Consider the following 17,441-nt stretch of genomic DNA (forward strand, 5'->3'; position numbering starts at 1 on the left):
TTTGTACACAGCAAAACTGCCACTCTTCCCTAATTCTGTTTAAAAACTACAAATGCATACAACTAGAGAGTCAGCGCGTAATGTGAAGGGTTCTCTTAAATATTTACTGTAACACAGAAACAGGCTGGAATAATTGATATTTGAAGAATAGCAGCATTATTTTCTAGTGTGGAGACTGCATATTCTGTACAGTCGCATCTCTGGCGAATGACTTAGTAGAGCTGTCCCTCTGGATAATTGTTGTCTTTGCAGCCATTCGATCTGGAGTTGCAAGAAAGGAACTTTGCAATGACTAGTCACTGCCTGTACAGTTCGCATTCAGTGCGAGGAGCGTAAAACGCTGTGCAGACTCATCGAGGGGGCACGGTCCTCTTCTCCTCTGTAATTAGCAAAATCTGCGTCTTCTCTTTGCAGAAATTGCTATTGGAGAGGGTGGGAAAGACTTTCTGGGAGAAAAGAGGAGTTGGAAACCGTCTCTTTGCTTCTCTGGCGTCTACACCGTTGCAGACCTGCCTGTTGTGTGAGTGGTGTTTGGAAAGGAAGGGCCCACGCTCCGGTAGCACACCTGTAGCTGCTTCTGCTGCACAAGGTGCTCATTGATCCGGCAAAGGAAACTGGGTCACGGCCCAGGGTTTGTCACAAGACCGACCTGGGCAGATACGCTGCTGCTTCTGAAAGGGCCTGAAGATTAGCTGAGCATGGGAACACCACATGCAACAAGCTCGTGTCTTTGTTCTGTGTGAAACAGCTCAATCTCCTGAACTCAGAGGAATTAACGGATTATAGGACGGGGGCAGCTTTGCCTTGTTTGCAGTCATTAAAACGTAGCAGTGCGCTGTCGGGACGGTATCGTTAGTGACGTGGGATGGTGGGGAGCTTGGTACCAGTGAAACTCCAAGTAGCTCAAACACTGCTTTTCACTTCACTGCATAACATGAAATCTCTCCCAGCCACGCAGGGGAATGATGTTTAATTCAGCTTCTGCCTTGTGCTCTGGCTGCTGCTGTTAAGACTTCACTGCTCCTGCGTTCTGGATTTGCAGTGGTCCTGTTGGTGCTGGCGGTAGCTGTTACTGAGCGATGCTCTCGCGTGGGGCTTGGTAGCTCCTGCAAAATTACCTCTCCATGCTTTGAGGGTCCGCGTAGCCAGAGTAGTTAATATCTCTTCACGTAAACTTGGCAATGCTTTCTCTGATGAAGCTCTGTCAAACTACTGACTCTTCAAATTCAAATTCTCTGTGTTCCTGTACCATGGTAGATGCCTCCTAATTTCTTCTCCAGAAGATCTGGGAGCGCTTTGACCTCAACCAGCACTGAGCTCCTGGAGGAAAGGCAGCTCATCAGCAGAGGAAGGGGAGTGCTGGGCTGGGAGCCAGTCAGGTCCCTACTCTTTTGCTGAATTTAGTAATTCAGAGTAATTCCCCAGCTGTTTCATGTTTTTTCCGTAGGAGGCAAAAAGATCTGCTGCTTTTGAAGCGGCTGGTGTTGGAAGCCTGTCCTTAATGTAACTCAAACTCTGGACACGTTGGGATGCTCCCTTTCAAAATGAGTGTCCTGAATGTGTCAGACCACGCTGGTGACCGTGTTATGATTCTGCAGGAGTAGAATTAGTCAAGGTTACTTTGCCCTTTCATTTGCTGCCTGGCAAGATGTTTAAGTTGCTGGTTATACTTTTCTTTTCCTCCCCTTGGAGTTTGCCATTTTCAGTTGCTGCATTATATTCTGTTGCCCTGAGTAAGTTAAGGTGCAGATCTCCACTGGCTGGGAGAGCCACTGAGACTGGTGAAGCACAACCTGATGGGGTTGAGGACTGACACAAAAAACCGCATGTAATCTCCATTAAAAAGAGCATCGTTTGCAAAGTCAGTCTCTTCTGAGTTCAAGCTTGATGGGGGGGAAGAAAAACCCTGTTACTTTCTGCCTCCCTGGTTAAGGCTGGATGCACTCCGTGGGGAGTGTCTTGCTCAACCCCACGTGGGGCAGCAAGGATGGGGAGGAATGAGGGAGGTAGAATAAAAGTGATGCTACCTTATATTTAAAGCAGGAGTAATGTAGGTCATCTTAATCTGGTGTCCGTCCTCCCCTTCCTGCGGGATGGGAGAGAGTCCCAGCCACACGTGCTGCAGGGCGACAGTGAGATGGGACAACCTTCACTTTGCTGCTTTCTACCTTTGGAGCACTTTGTGATCTTTGCAGGCTTTTCTACTAGTTTATTACCTACCAAAAAAAAAATCTCCAACAGTAGAGGAGAATAGCCTTGTTTCTGTGCATGAAATGAATGGCTTCAGGGTGTTCCCAATTATTTTTTAGGGTGGAATTCCTGATTTGTGGCTGGAACTGATTTTGTTTGAAGGGAAAGTTAATAGCACCCTCCTTAGGTCTTGGATATTTACTTGGGTTTTCTCCAGTTGAAATTGGGCAGTACTGTGGTTACAGTACTGCTTCAGTTACTGTGTGGATACCTGTATAAACACCTTTCTAATGCTAGTCCTTTCAGCCCTCCAGTGGTCAGAGTTTGGTTCAGAAGGGCTGCATATGGATTTTCATTTTTCATTCAGGGCTGTACAAGCTCAGGTAATTAAGGCCACTTTGCACCAATATGAGCAACTTGAGTGTTGGGAGCAATTCTGGTTGGCACGTCGATACAGCTCACAAAGGGTTTGGAGCACTTGAGAAATATTTTTATGTAATTGGCAAGTTTTGAGAGATTTTTGTGAAATCTTTCCAGAGCTCAAGATGCATCTCCAAAGTACTGCAAGGCTCACAGCAGGCTGCTGTAATTTAAAATGGCCAATCTTATCAACGTGCACATCAGCAATGGAAACACCAACAGCAGTATGTATGGCTCGCTTGCTCTGTCAATACAGTCGGTGAGATCTGGTGTGTTACACCAGCTGATTTTCTGCTCTTGGAGCCCGCTCGGTTTTGTTACCACTTTGGCCAAAGCGGGTCAGCTTCTGGCCACCTAGAAGCTGGTAGCCCAACTGTGGCTAAACGTCATCTGTGATGTCCATTGATTTTACTCAAGGTCCTGAATATCTGAGGGATTGAAGAAAAACCTTCAGGCTTGGCATAAGGCCTAGAAACACAAGTTGCCATTTGACAAAGTAAAATTAAGGTGATCAGCTGGAGTCTCCCATTGCCACCAGTCAAGTGGCCTGGTTTCTTCCTGCAGGATGCCCGGCTCTCTTCTAAGTGTAGAGTTGGGAACTGAAGTTCACACTGGCTTTGCAACGCTGATGGCATTTACCGTGCAAGTTAACGTGTGGAGAGGGAAAACTCTAACACGAGGCAGAAGTGATGGTACTTTGCTAACTACTGTAAAAAGACAGGGAAAATTTGCCCATGTCTTAATGCTTGCTTGTCATGTTTGGTTCTTTCCATGACCTGGGCAGCAGCACAAGCAAAATATTACCCAAGCCTCTAGTGTGGGCAGGATACAGCAGCTGATGACAAAGATGCTGCAGTAGTTTTCTTTCTGTATTCTCTCTCCACATCCGATAGACCAAATTTTGTGGATTTTTCAAGGCAAAATTGTCCATTACTGCATTTTTCAACGGGAGGCAGCTGGCTAAAATCATCATCTAGCTGAGTGCTCTTTCCCTGAATGTGTGCCTGATGGCACTTCATGCAGTCAGTCACTCCATTTAGATGCTGATGTGAGACTTGGTTCTTTCTCTGATTTCTTGATTTCACAGTTTCTGTCCGTGCAGCCGGTTCTGCAGCATGTGCATCCCCACGCCAAGAGGAAGAGTAATGTGATCAGAAGTCCTACGCGCTGCCGAGAGGGCAGATGTAATACCTGAAACCGCTTGTCTTCTCTTTAAATGTCACTTTTAAATGGGTGTCGTCTTTAAAATGACAGTTTTCCTTTCTGTATGTATTCAGTGCAGCTCTCGCCATCTGTCTGGATGCATGTTGATGGGGGCAGCGTATAAAACGGCATAGAATTTGGTGGCAGAAATGCAAACTATAGAGATGTAAAATAGTCCCTAACTTCAAAGCTGGAACGGCGACAGCAGAAAATTATACGGTCTTGAAGCTGTACTTGTCAATGTTAAATTAAGTGCTCTTCAGTTACAGGGCAAACACTTGCCTAGGTGGAATCCAGAAATAAGGCAAAGTTTTTCAGTTTGGCCTAACAGGTGGTGATTATTTGTGGGTTTAAATAGCACATGTTATGGGATAATTTTTGTGTTGGCAAGGACTGTTTGTTCAGTGATCAGAACTGCAATCTGGAAGGCTAACAATTGCCTTTGCTTAATTTACTACTGTTTTTCCTGTAATGCTAACTTAATTTACAAGATAATTTAAGTTTTTCTAGGCGGTACACATTGTGCTGCATTGTGTAGCTTTTGATATGCATACCGCTTTTTTTTAATTCCAGGATACTTCCTCTCAAACCAGCATCTCTTCAGGCTTAAATTAATTTTGATGGACGAGAAATAATGACATAGTCTTTTTCCACCTTCGTCTCAGAGGGTTAGATGTTTGGTTTTACTTCAGCATTAAGTAGGAGTCACTGGTGGATTAACTATCTAGGACGCTCTTTTGAGAAAGAGGCTTCTAGACTGGTAATGCCAGAAAATGCTTATTAAAGAAAATGAGAAACTGAAGGAGCGAACATCCTGAAACTGCTAATTGCTTCTGTGGCTTCTTCATGGACCAGCCCCATGCATTTCCTGTGTATAATTGCAATCTTCGCTGCAGCTCCCTTGCAGAGAGCCTCAAAGTCCTGATAAACATGGGTCTGTCTCTAAAATGAAGCAAAAAGACTGTGTACTTTGTCAGCCAAGACAGTTATATTTCCGTTAAAGACAGCAATTGCCTTATCTGTTTCGCTTTGGTATAATAAACCGGGTTGTCCATCATGTACCAGATGCAGAGCTGGCCAATATAGGCTGGTATTAAATTGAAGACCCTCCTGAGATAAAATGTTGGTAGCGGACTGCTTGTCGTGGCTCCATCAGCTGCCAAGAACGTGGCAATTTGGGAGGAACTTCATTTAATACGTGCTAGCGCTGGTTTTGTATTGGTAGGATGGCAATGCATGAGCTTCCATGAGGTACTGAGATTTAAGGTTTATAACTGATCTCAGAGAGATGCTATGGCTTCCCCAGCTCCCAGGTTTTAAAATGCAAACATTGGTTTTACTTTGAGTCTTTTTTTCTAAACTGAAAACTAGGAGTGCAAGACTGCTGGAAGTGACCAACGTCCAGCATGAAGAGCAAACTGTAACCTAGAGGAACAAGGTGGGTTTTTACAGTGTCTGAAGGAACAAAATTTAATTGCAAGTTTTCCTGTGAGGTGAGGGAAAAACAACTTAATCTGTAAGGGTGAGGTAGGGTAAAAAACGACTTAATCTGAGGCCTGCGGAAGGGAGGGATAAGATGTGCCTGAATGGCAGCTGCTCATCTAAAGGGAAAAGGAATAAATTAGAATCCCAGACTCGTTTGTGTTGGAAGGGACCTCAAAGCCCATCCAGTCCCACCCCCCTGCCACGGGCAGGGACACCCTCCACTAGCCCAGGTTGCCCAAAGCCCCATCCAACCTGGCCTTGAACACTGCCAGGGAGCCAGGGGCAGCCACAGCTTCTCTGGGCAACCTGTGCCAGGGCCTCAGCACCCTCACTGGGAAGAATTTCTTCCTAACATCTCATCTACATCTGCCCTCTTTTAGTTTAAACCCATTACCCCTTGTCCTGTCACTAAGCTCCCTGATAAAGAGTCCCTCGTCTTTCCTGTAGACTCCCTCTAGGTACTGGAAGGGGCTCTAAGGTCTCCCGGGAGCCTTCTCTTCTCCAGGCTGAACAACCCCAACACTCACAGCCTGTCTCCATAGCAGAGGTGCTCCAGCCCTCAGATCATCTCCATGGTCTGCTCTGGACTTGCTCCAACAGCTCCATGTCTTTCTTGTGCTGGGGACCCCCGAGCTGGACGCAGAACTGCAGGGGGGGGTCTCACCAGAGCGGAGCAGAGGGGCAGAATCCCCTCCCTCAACCTGCTGCTCACGCTGCTGGACACGCAGCCCAGGACACGGTTGGCTTTCTGGGCTGCAAGCACACGTTTCTGGCTCGTGTTGAACTTCTCGTCCCCCAACACTCCCAAGTCCTTCTCCTCAGGGCTGCTCTCCATCTATTCTTTGCCCAGCCTGTAGCTGTGCTTGGGATTGCCCCGACCCATGTGCAGGACCTTGCACTTGGCCTTGTTGAACTTCATGAGGTTCACATGGGCCCACCTCTCCAGCCTGTCCAGGTCCCTCTGGATGGCATCCCTTCCCTCCAGCGTGTCGACCCACCACACAGCTTGGTGTCATTGGCAAACTTGCTGAGGTCCATGTCACCAACAGAGATGTTAACCAGTCTGTTAAACAGATATTACAGGCAGAAGTGGCAGTGCTGCAGGTTACTTAATGTTTTCTATTCGTGCTCCTGCTTTTGCTTGTTTTGACTTGCCAAGATAATGGTCTCCAAACATCCTTTGCCTTACGGCTGGCCTTTAAGTTCTGGCAAAACCAATGCACCCACTTTGGTGAAAAGGAAGCCAAGAAGTATCGCCCTGTCCAAAACTTCAGAGCTTGGTCAGGTCCATCCTTAAATGGTGTTGCAGTATCTGTGGGAAGGTTCTACTTCGTCAGACCTGCCTTTTTCTCTTCCCATGGAAAGCCACCACACCTGACTTCCCTAAGCCTTCTAACTTCCATTTTGCTGTGCTTTGTAAAAATAACTTGCCCATTAAAATCTCACTGGTGAGGCCGGAGGAGCCCTGCTGCTTGGTGTGTACAGACCGATAGGCTTGAGCCATCTGACCTGGAAGAAGGTTACTGGGTTGGGAGCCAGGAAATGTAGAGTTTAAGCCATGGGACTTCCCACGTCAGCCCTGTGTATCTCATATTCCCCATTGAGAGCTGTTGCGTAGCTGTTGGCCGGCGTTACCGCGCATTTGTCTGTCTGCATCCTACCACACAACGCATGCCACCATCGTAAAACAGAGCCGGCAGAAGGTCGCTATCAGCTGAGCTGGGAGGGGAAACCCGAGCAAGAGGCGGGGTTGTCCTCCTGGAGATGCTTTTCAGAGCAAACGTATGATGTTTGCATGCCTGGCTGTGGTTTCTGTTTCTCTGCAAACACAGGAGCAGATTGTGCTGTCCCCCACTCCTTCCCAAGTCAGTGGCAGTGTGTGTTTGGCTGATCCAGCCTTGTAGTGTTACAGTTCAGGGGAACTACTTCGTTTCTGGTTTTATTAAAGTCTCAGCAAACAGTATTAAAGATTCTGTGAGATTCTTCTGTGTAGTTCAGAAATACTAGACAGAAGTTCACTCTGCTGCTGTCTTGAATGACTTTATTCTATACCTGTTCATGGGGCATCCCCAGTTTTTTCCTTGTATTGGGCAGCTGTTGGGTGAAGTCCTGAGGGGCTCAAGAGTTAAGTTGCTTATGGTTCAGGACTCTGTTTTAGGACCTGTGAGACCAGAAGTTGTTCCCAGTTGCACCTTGAGCTTACACGATAATACCAATGCACACGTATGAGCCATGTGGCCAGCCGGGCTCCTCCTGGGCTGGTCACTCGTCTCTGCAGCCTGATGTCCTTCAGCTGTAGCTTTCTGTGTTTAATGAATCCCTTTTCTCCTCTGCTCTTTCACTGAAGCCGGGCTGCTCCGAAACCCACAGCCCAAGAGCTGGGGGCTCTGAAAAGCTGGGAAAAGAGCTGACCCAGCTGGCTGTAGTTCAGCTCCATGGTAACTTGCTTTCTTTCACCTAATAACAGTCTGCTGTCAAACACAGGCTAAAACCCACAAAATCACATCAGAAAGACCTTGACCACTCCTATATCCTGTGCTAAGCAGAGTAAGTGCAGGATGCAAAGGGCAGGCGCAATACTCAGCAGTGACTGTGGTCTCCGTTCTTCTGAATCCCAAACAATGCTGCTGCTTGCAGAGGGGCTTGTGGCTGAACTGAGTGTGAACGTGTGTGGCAGCCTCTGGGAAAACAGTGCCAGAAATCCAAAGTGTCCTCAGCACCCGGGGTGCCTTGGGGAGTTTGGGGATAACCAGAGCCTCAGCTCTGCCTGCACAGCGCTTTGGGAGCCTGAGTGCTCTTCTGGATTTTACTCTTTGTTCTTTTGCATCTTCAGTTTGGGCATGTCCCTGTACAGAGTGTGGAGCAGAGCTTGTTCCCAAATAGATGGACGTAGCTGCGCTTGGTTAAATAGAAGTAATAAATGCCTGGCTCAGCCTCCAAGTGAAAATCCTCCATGCTGGGCTGGAGAAGCTGCTTTACTGACTTAGCATTTGAGCAGGCTGCAGATCTGTGCCAGAAGGAGCCTGTCCTTCAGCTTGTGGTTGTTGGTATTGGAGGAGGCTGTCCGTGGTCATCAGTGACTGAAAGGTCCTTGTAGCCCAGCATAGGCACCAGGTTATCTCTTCCTGCCGTCTACGCATATCTCACCCGTTTGTATTTCTTGCTAAGAGCTCTAGAGGTGTTTTTAAAAATTTCATTATGTTTTAGGTAACTTATTTTCGGCTGATGGCTGAGTCACTAGCTGCCATGCAACAGCCAGGATCCCAGGGAGAGAAGAGACTACTTGCTGAAACTTTGAGTTACGATTTTTGGCAGCACACTTCATCTTTTGAGCTTGTTCTGCTGTGGCTTGTTTTGTTCCATCTGTTCAGGTGCCTTTGTTAGAGCAAAGCAGGAGCACCCGACCAAAACACTCCAGTCACAGAGAGCAGAAGTGGCCTAACAAGGCTAGTGGGAAAAGAACGTGGTGGTGAGCAATAACTTAAATTTATCCCTAACCTACAGCCCCCCACACCTTGCAGCAGTAGCTTTTGCCCGAGAGGTCTTTCCTCAGTCTCGCAACACGGGTATGTGGTCTGTCTAGCGCTGCTGCTGCTGCAGGGGACGTTTGGATGGAGGAGAGGAGGACTAGAGGCTTGGTACCCCTCCTGGGTACCAGCCCCCTCAATCCAGGGAGAGAGGAGGTGTTGGCACATCCAGGGAGGGATGGGATCCATCTGGAGAAAAGGATTTGCAGTAGCTGGGAGGGATTAAGCAGAGCCTGCTCCTGAGGAGCTAGCTAGCCCTCACTGTGGCTCGCTGTAGGGTTTGGGTGGGTTGTGTGCTGCCTGTGCTGCCTGTGCAGGAAGAGGGCGCAGGGTGCTGACGAGGGCAGAGGACGTGCTAATGGGAAGCAGCAAAACGCCAGCCAGACCTGGCCTGCTGCCACATGTGAGCTGGGGTAGTTGATTTTGAATGAGGCCAAGAAATCTCTGATAGCTTTGGTGCCTAACAAGCTCAGATGAGATGCATGCAGCTGGAGAGCTTAATTTCTAGTTGTTACGGCAGCAAAAACTTAGGTTTATTTAGAAGTAGAACTCGAACAAAGATGTATTACTGGTCTGCTTTTCCTATCATGTCTTTTTAATTGCATATTTTTAGTGGGACTCAGCCAACTTGAAAACTCTCTCTGAATTGTATAGAGGGCATGCTCTTTGAGGTGCTGTAGGACAAACCCGTGCTCTAAAAACAGGTCCAGAAATTCAGCCTGATGCTTTTGACTTGACATCTGTTTTTGAAGCAGGTAGAATTACAGACGTTTCCCACCCAGACCTTGTTCTCTGCGTTGCGATGCAAATCTGTACATACGTGTGCGTGTTGCAGTGTTGTCAGCAGCACCCACAGCAACCTGGAAATGTTTCGTGAAGGAGAGTTTACTCAACCTGATGCGAGCAGCCTAGCAAAAGGACTTTATATCCAGTGACGCATGTTGTATACAACCCCATTCTGAAATCCCCTTTCAAGTCTTCAGTGTTTGAGCACCTCCGGAAAATCTCTGTCAAGCGACATTAGCAAGAGCAGAATTAAATCTTAGAGGATTTAGCCGAGCAGCTTTGGCTACGGAGTAAATCAGGAAATACCCCACTCATTAACAATCCAGGTGCATCTTCAGGATGACTTGTGAAGGGTGGCCTGTAGACAAAACAACTCTTTTCCCTTTGGAGTTTGCTGTTGGTTAGGAAGCTGAGCTCCCAGGTTTAAAGCTCTGCTTGTTGTGATAACTTCTGTATAGCCTGGTATTGTGGTACGTGGTTATTGTGAAACTTCAGGTAGATTTCTTTACCTGCTGTGACTGTAGTAACTGGACTTCAACACATCTTTTAGAAGGTCAGAAAATGGAAAATTTAGGGAGGCGGATCTCTTTCTTGAGTTGTATTCTTCTATTTTAATGTAATTTATTCTGAGAGTAATTCTTCATGGTGAATGAGCAAGGGCAGTAAGCTCTCTGTTTATTGCTTCTATCATTTAAAAGCATCTTCCTATAGATATTACTTGATGATCTGACCCATCGCTCCTGGATCGGAGGTGCCAACTTTATTGAGCTGCAGAACCCTCTATGAGAAAGGGCTGAGAGAAAATGTAGGGGGATAGTTTGTCACTGTCTCATAGCTTGCAGTCAGGCACTCTGTATCTGCTGTGCTGCTCTTACAAGCAGCTTGAATGATTTCTTTGCATTGCCAGCGCTCTCCTAAGACAGGTTGAGATTCTTTGGTGAGATACAGAGGGAAGCAATATTGTAAAGGGAACCAAGCTGATGTTGTGCAAAGGCATCCTCCTGCTGTCTAAAGGGGTTTTCCCTGCTCAGGAACAATATCCTGTGCTATTTATCAGCTTAAGTTTTGGGACTGGCTACAGTGAAGTCATCCTTTTTCCATCCACCGATTCCTTGTCCCGTGCCTGGTACCACCCTTGCAGGTATCCTCGCAGAGAGAGCGAGTTGCAAAGGGAGCTTGCGCAGGTAGGATGGCGGAGAAGAGCCTCCAGCAGCACTAATCCCTACCTGGTCGGGAGGTGCTGAGATCTGACGTTAAGCCTCATGCAGCTAAAGCACTGAGCCATGCCACACTGCAAACCTTGTGTATTTGGGGCAGAATAACCGCTCTGGCAAGCGGTGTGTAACCTCAGGTTAGTCAGATCACACTTCTCCCTCTTTATTAGTGGCCCTTGGAGAATAGCATCACGGCGGATGCAGCTGAGCATTCTTTCCCTGCACAGAGGCAGGATACTGCATGTGTTAAAAGTGCTGAATCCTGCTTCTCGGCAGGAGCCTGCAGGCAGGGAGATAGCGATGCTCAGAAAACAAAGGAGGGAAGCGAATTCTGGACCCAGCCTTAGCAAAGCTATCTTGTGCTTCTCTGACCTGGGGTTGGGAAATGGCTCTCTGGGATCTTGTGGCAACTGAATACTCCATCTGAACACACAAAGAGTCCCAAGGGCTGCCTGAGGTCATTCAGGTCCCAGGTGTTTTTGCAACACAACTAGAAAGGCAACAGGAGGTTCTCTGTCTTCTTGTTGCTGAAGTACAGCTTTCCCAGCAGCCAGGAGATGCTCCAGGGAGCGGTGTCGGTGGGTTGGGACCTGCCATTAGGGGATGTGACGCTTGTCCTGCCCCTGAGCAAAGGTAAGGGGGCAACTGGATGTTGCTGTAGCTCTTCTGAATGATTGCGAGGAATGTGACTTCAAAGTTCCTCAGCCTTTTATGGCCTCGCTCTAAATTGGCGTTGATGTTTTAACATGGTGCCACTGTGCCTGGGTGTTGTCACAGGTGCAGAGACCTGGCTTTGTCCCAGAGAGGTTACGCTTCCTGCCATGATGTTTGCTGTCTCTAATTATTCCTAATCAAGCTTTGCTGTGAATTCTGGTAGACAGATTTGGACTTGAAGGTTGTAATAAAGAGAGAAGCCAGAGGCTATGAAGAGGCTGGCGCCCTAAAGCCACTGCTGGGGTCCCTGACCTTGGGAGCGTCTCGCCTCTCTGCCTCCGCTGCCCACGTGCCGCTCTGGACGTGCTGGGGAGCGTGTGCTGTTCCACTCCGCAATCCTCCTGTGACCGGCGGCGTGGAAGGGAGCAGGAACACTGTGTTCAGATAAGACTGCACCTTTCCCATCTAGCAGATGTTTGCCTGAACATCCCACTGGATTGCATAATTACGGAGTTGAACGTGAAGCCGAACTGCTGCAGCCTTTTCCGCTACTGTGTGTCAGCTATTGTGTGCCTCTCTTGATGAGATTTTTGTTTTGCTTTTTTGTTGGCTGTGTCACACAGTTTTGGGCTAGACGCTCCAAAATTGTCCTTTTTTTTCTACACACAGCTGATCCAAGACAAGAAAATGAATCAGTTTCTTTTAAAATTTCATTTCCCTGGTCTTGTCCTGCTTATTCCCCACTGTAATTGGGCTTCCGTGCTCTAAGCGCTTTTCTGGTGAGTTGTCAAGGAAACGTTTTAGCATGGTGTGTCCTGGCTCAGCAGCGTGGCTCCCTGAGGAGGGCTGCACCCAGGATGCGCTCCCGCACCTGCAGCTGAGGGAGGAATGTGTTAATTTACCGCCTGCATCTTCAGCTTCTGCCCTGCCTCCTGAGCTGGGATAAACAGATTTATTTCTGAGGCAGAAAGAGTTTCTGCATAAAACCAAAAATAAAATAGGCTGGTAGGTGCCTTTACTGCAGAACCATCCCTTTGTGGCAGTCCCTTGCAGTGGTGATGTTCCCTAAGGTGGATGCGTTGCTCTGAGTGGCCCAAGCTGGGCTGTATAATGCTGGGCTGTATAATACAGGGCTTAAATTGTTTGATTCCTGGGGGAGCGCTGGCAGGGGAGCAGCGAGAGCACTTTTGGGGTTTGGGGCTCAAAACCCTCAAGCAGAAAGCTGGAGGGGGTGGCTGGGGGGCTTCCTGTCGCCCGCCCTGTCTCGGGTTAATTGAAGAGCTTGTAGATAGAAACTGCCTGGGGTAGAAAGGTGGAGCGAGCTGTGTCACTGCTGTAGAGTAGGTATCACAGCAGTGCCCCAAGGCCCCATCCTACCTAGCCAGTACATTAAGCTCTTTCCCTTAATTTGTACAAGCTATACAGTTCCTCTCCCTAACGAGTTTATGCTCAAATAAAGAAGACAAAGGGCATGGGAAAAGAGTGCAGCATGTAAAGTTGGTGCAGCAGATCATGGTTTGCAAATGTCATCTTCCTTTCACGAAGTGGAGGTGGTGGGCAGCCAGCGGGAGCAGAGGACAGGGAAGAGAGCAGGGCGTCCGAGGTGGGATTAAATGGGATTACTTCTCTTTGGCTGCTCCTGGTAGTCCAGTTTGAATACTGCCCAGGGCTGCCAGCATTTCTATCTGTCTGCAAAAAACTACTGGACTTTGGATGGTGATTAAACCATCCTGAGGAACATGGAGCTCCCTGCGCTGCCGGTGCATTGGAGCAGGGTCTCTCCTCCCCTTGCTGTGCTTGCCTGTAGGGATGGAGTGAGCCTTGCCTGAGCACCGGGCTGGAGAGAGAGTTTATAGGCTGTGTTCAACTGGCACGAGTTTTGTGTAGATGGTCTCAAAAATCATTCAGTCACTCAGCAAGTGCTCCATGTGAAAATGCATACGTTTTTGTATCAAACTTGTATGTAGATTCTATATAACAAGCAGAATTTATCTCATATTGCTTTATTTCCTTATTTCTACAAGCTCTCCAATGGCAGAAGCAGCTGTCCGTGCCCGCGGTGCAGAGTAGTCGGCTACAGCTCTTTCTGCCAAGAGATGCTGCATTTAAGGGGGAAAAAACCCCCAAACTTTTTATTTAGCATTGTGGCTCAGTTGATGTTCCTCATCCTAATAAAATTGGGTTGTGTTATGGGAAGAAGATGTGTTTAACGATCAGCAGTTGGGCATCCTGGATACCTGAGAGGGGCAACTTGTAAATAGCTGCCTTCTCCAGGAGCTTGCTGAGAGTCCAGCTCCTGCTGCCTGTTGTGTCCCCTCCTGCCCGACCCTGCCCGCGCTGCTTGCTGAAGCCGCATGTTTCGAGCGTGAGAAGAAATTCAGAGGTTGCTTTCTGCCTTTCCTTTTTGATACGGCCTCAGGCTCGTGCCGGCTCCTTGGGAAGCCCCGGTTGGCTGCCTGCGCTAATTCAGATGCTGCTTCTCAGCTGAGGTGTGTTTTCTGGCATCTTCTCTATATTGCCTTCTCCCCTCCCACCCTTAATTTTAATTTCTTTTTATCAGCAGTCCCTTACGAGAAGTAACAGCTGTCTCTTGATGGATGCGTTTCATTTCCAGCCTTTTTCTCTGTATTTCCACCGCAGCACATCTGCTACATGTGTGTAGCCTTTAACTTTCACAGCTCGTGCCTAAGCACTCCATTTCTTAATGCTTTTGCACATAATGTGTTGACCAGACGGGGCTGCATTTAGAGTGGTCTGATCGAACAATAAATCCTAGCATCCTGGTTGCAGTCTTCATCTGCTTTTATCGTCCGAGTTGCTCAGGTGTGTCACTTTGTCTTGTTTTCTATTGAGTAAGTGTAAAATTGGATCCAGACCTCCTTCAGTGTGTGTGTGACTTGTCAGAATTTCACAGCTTTCTAGCCCATTACGCTGGGTTAGTATTAAATCTCAATTTTGCAAGGCTGCTTTCACCTCAGTAGTTGAAAAACAAAGAATAAATAAAAAAACCCCACCGACAACAAATGTAAACTGCTGGTCCAAGGCTTTTGGAGAACTGTACTTTGAAAACTAGCTGTGTTTCATTGCAGTTGCTGCTGCCCTGACTGAGAGCGAGTGGCAAATTGCAAGCCTCCGGCGTGCCGAGTTTTTGGAGGGGTCATGTTGGTACAGCCTCCAGCTGAAGAGCTTACATGGTGTTTATATTCTAAGGTATTTTTAGTTGCAGTCAGATTGTATATCTCCTGGTAAACACTTTAATAAAGTGAAGCTTTTATTAAAGATGCAGCACCATCTCTGATCAGAGAAAAAGTCCAGATAAATCTAGCAGCTATTGAAATTTGCATTGACTTTTCTAGAGCGTCATAAAGCATCAAACACTTATATGTGTGTATGCATCTGTCTTATTAGACTTCTTTATTAGGCCTTAAACGAGGCGTCTGCTGGATGTTTGTAAACTTTCTTAAGAAATTTCTTTTCAGTGGATAGAAGCCTCTTGTGGCTCTTCCCGGGTTTCTAATGAAGGGGTTTTGCTAGTCACCTTGCCTTAGCTGGTTCTGAGAGATATGAGTGACTTTTTTTTTATTTTTTCCTTGATTAGATTTTTTAAATTTATTCTCTGCATGTAAGTGAAACTTGGAACCCATGTCTTTAACTTAAACACATTCAAAGTGGTAGACAGCAAGGGCAATATTTTCTGATTTTCATGAAGTTTGCTTTTTAAGCCCAAAGATTTGATGATTCTTTTTAACTTCTTAACTTCTGACATCATTTGCATTTCCCTGATGACAGCATCTAGAGAGGCTGTGGGCTGGAGAAGCCAAGGGAGCTGCTCTGATCCCAACCCTGCACCATTTTGTGAGTTCAGATGCACTGATGAGGCCGGCTGACGAACCTGGTAACGATGAGGGTTTCCTTCTCGAGTGGGAGCCTCCTGCCAGCCTGTGCTGTGCTTTAAGGGGTCAGAAAATGGGGGTGAGGGGCAGTAGAGCTAAAACTCAAGAGTCCTTTTCTGTGTCAGACAGTCAATACGCAGAGTAAACTCCTCCCTGTCCTGCGGGGTGTCAGCGTTGTGGCGGGGATCGTGGCTGTCAGTAGAGGCGTATGGAAAAAATAGATGTTAAATCAGAGATGAGAATTGCTGAATGCTATAACCAAAACGTTTGTTTCTGAGGCTCTGGAGGAGCTCGAGCGTTGGGATAGGGTCGACTCAAAGCTGTGCGCAGATGAGAAGAGGAACTGAAGGCAGGAGGTCAAGCGTGCGTGAAATGCACTACAAAACCCAGGCACGAGCTGGAGGCAGGGCAGAAAGCTGGGGTTTCATCCCAGGGTTCCCCTTTCAGAGCCGCTCGTCACATTTCTGAGTATACCCTCGCTAAGCTGCACCAAATCGGATAAGAATCATTTCAATTAGCTTGTTGAGTGTTGAAACTTCCCACAGCAGAGCGCCTGTTCCCCGCAAACCCGAGTGCTGTCTCTCATGGCTAATATAACCCCCGAAGCTGGAGTTAAATCAGTTTTTGCAAGGCCATCTGTCAGCTTGTTTGAGATGAGCGCAGCCAAGTGCTGTGCACTGAGTAGCCAGTGGAAGATTTTTTCATTTTCTGCCTAGACAAGTTGATTTTATAAAGCCATTTTTTGGGTTTGTTTTTTGTTGTTTGATTTTTTTTTTTTAAGGGAGTGGGGAGGGAGGTTTTACTGGTGATGTTCTTGTCCACCTGAAGCATCATTTCTCCTGGAGATCCACAGTTTCTCACCTCTGGTACCTTTCCTTCGCGCAGGTGGTTGGTGTTGATTCCACATTTGGTACGTGTACAGCAGCAGACACTTAAAAGCTGGGAATGAAAGCGGCTTGTGGTAATTATCACAAAATTAAAGATAATCTCCTGCTCTGGACTTGTGACAAAGTGCAGAAAAGAGATTAGTGCAGTAGGAGAGCCTTCACGGCCATGGCAGGGACAGTGTAGTCTCCCTGGCTCAGGACCCTCTTCGCCGCGTTGGGTTCCCAGCAATTTCCAGTGTTCAACCTGAAGCAGCATTTGCCCGTTTGGGTTCCTCTGTGGTCTTGAGTTGCCGCTCCAGCTCGTGCCCTGAAAGTTCATTAACCAAATGCTTACTCAGTGCCATATCTCCCGCTCCCCTGTCTGCTGTGGGGCTCTTTGTTGAACAACCATAAATCATGTTGTCTTAGCCCAAAGAACTAACTTTTTGGTGCAAAAAGTGATGCGGAGTTTGAGCTAGCAGTGGTTCCCTGAGCTGCGTGCTGGTGCAGCCCCAAAGGGCTGGAGGGAGTGATGGGGTTTCACGTTGCCCATCACATGCAACACCGGCCCCTTGGCTGAGGGATGGGCAACCCAGGTGGGTGATGGAGGGGAGCCGCTCTGCGCTGGTGAGGGGTTCCCGCTCCGCTCACTCCCCATCCTCCTGTTTGAGATGGGATTGTGCAACGCAGCTTGCACAGAGGGGGCAGGATTTCAGACCTTTGCTGCAGTCCTGTGATTCTGTTCCTGATGTGAAACTTGGGCACTAGAGAGCACAACTTAACCAACAAGAAGTGAATCTTCCTTTGCTGCTCCGTCTTTGCAAACGCGGGCCAAGCTGTCGGGCTGGGGGGGTGCTTTGCAGGCAGTTCAAAATGCCACATTGACAAGACCTGTTTTACACCAGGGGATCGCCAGTTTGCTGAGACCGGGACAGTGAGATAACCTCAGCACTTCTGATGGAGAGCAATTTCACCTCCCCTGTGACCACCGAGGAGTTTTTGTTGGGTTTGTTGGTTTTTTCGCTTCCCAGCATCTGAAGTATTTCCTGAAATATAACAGAATCACATGCTCTCCTAGCGCTGTTGTCATCCGCAGAGCATCGCCGCTCCTTTTATGCCCAACTTCTTGCTCCTGCTCCTTTTGAAACAAGCCCTGAAGCATCACTGCCTGTATTTGAGGAGGTTGAGCAGTTACCCCAGTTA

The 17,441-nt window shown here is 47.7% G+C and overlaps 1 protein-coding gene across 7 annotated transcripts in view; it reads left to right on the top strand.

Annotated features, from left to right (window-relative positions):
• Nucleotides 1–17,441, top strand: part of PIP5K1C (phosphatidylinositol-4-phosphate 5-kinase type 1 gamma) — a 51,287-nt gene that overhangs the window by 6,914 nt on the left and 26,932 nt on the right. Inside the window, exons 2-3 of one of the 7 annotated variants that reach the window (XM_054805430.1) lie at nt 16,258–16,333; nt 17,144–17,244. The exons of the other annotated variants lie outside the window; for them this stretch is intronic. Coding sequence (XP_054661405.1) covers nt 17,196–17,244 — 49 coding nt within the window. The 5' untranslated portion in view covers nt 16,258–16,333; nt 17,144–17,195. The remainder of the gene's footprint in view (nt 1–16,257; nt 16,334–17,143; nt 17,245–17,441) is intronic. 7 annotated transcript variants of the gene reach the window in all.

The sequence above is a fragment of the Grus americana genome, chromosome 28 (assembly GCF_028858705.1).
Source record: "Grus americana isolate bGruAme1 chromosome 28, bGruAme1.mat, whole genome shotgun sequence".
In the NCBI taxonomy this organism is placed as follows: Eukaryota; Metazoa; Chordata; class Aves; order Gruiformes; family Gruidae; genus Grus; species Grus americana.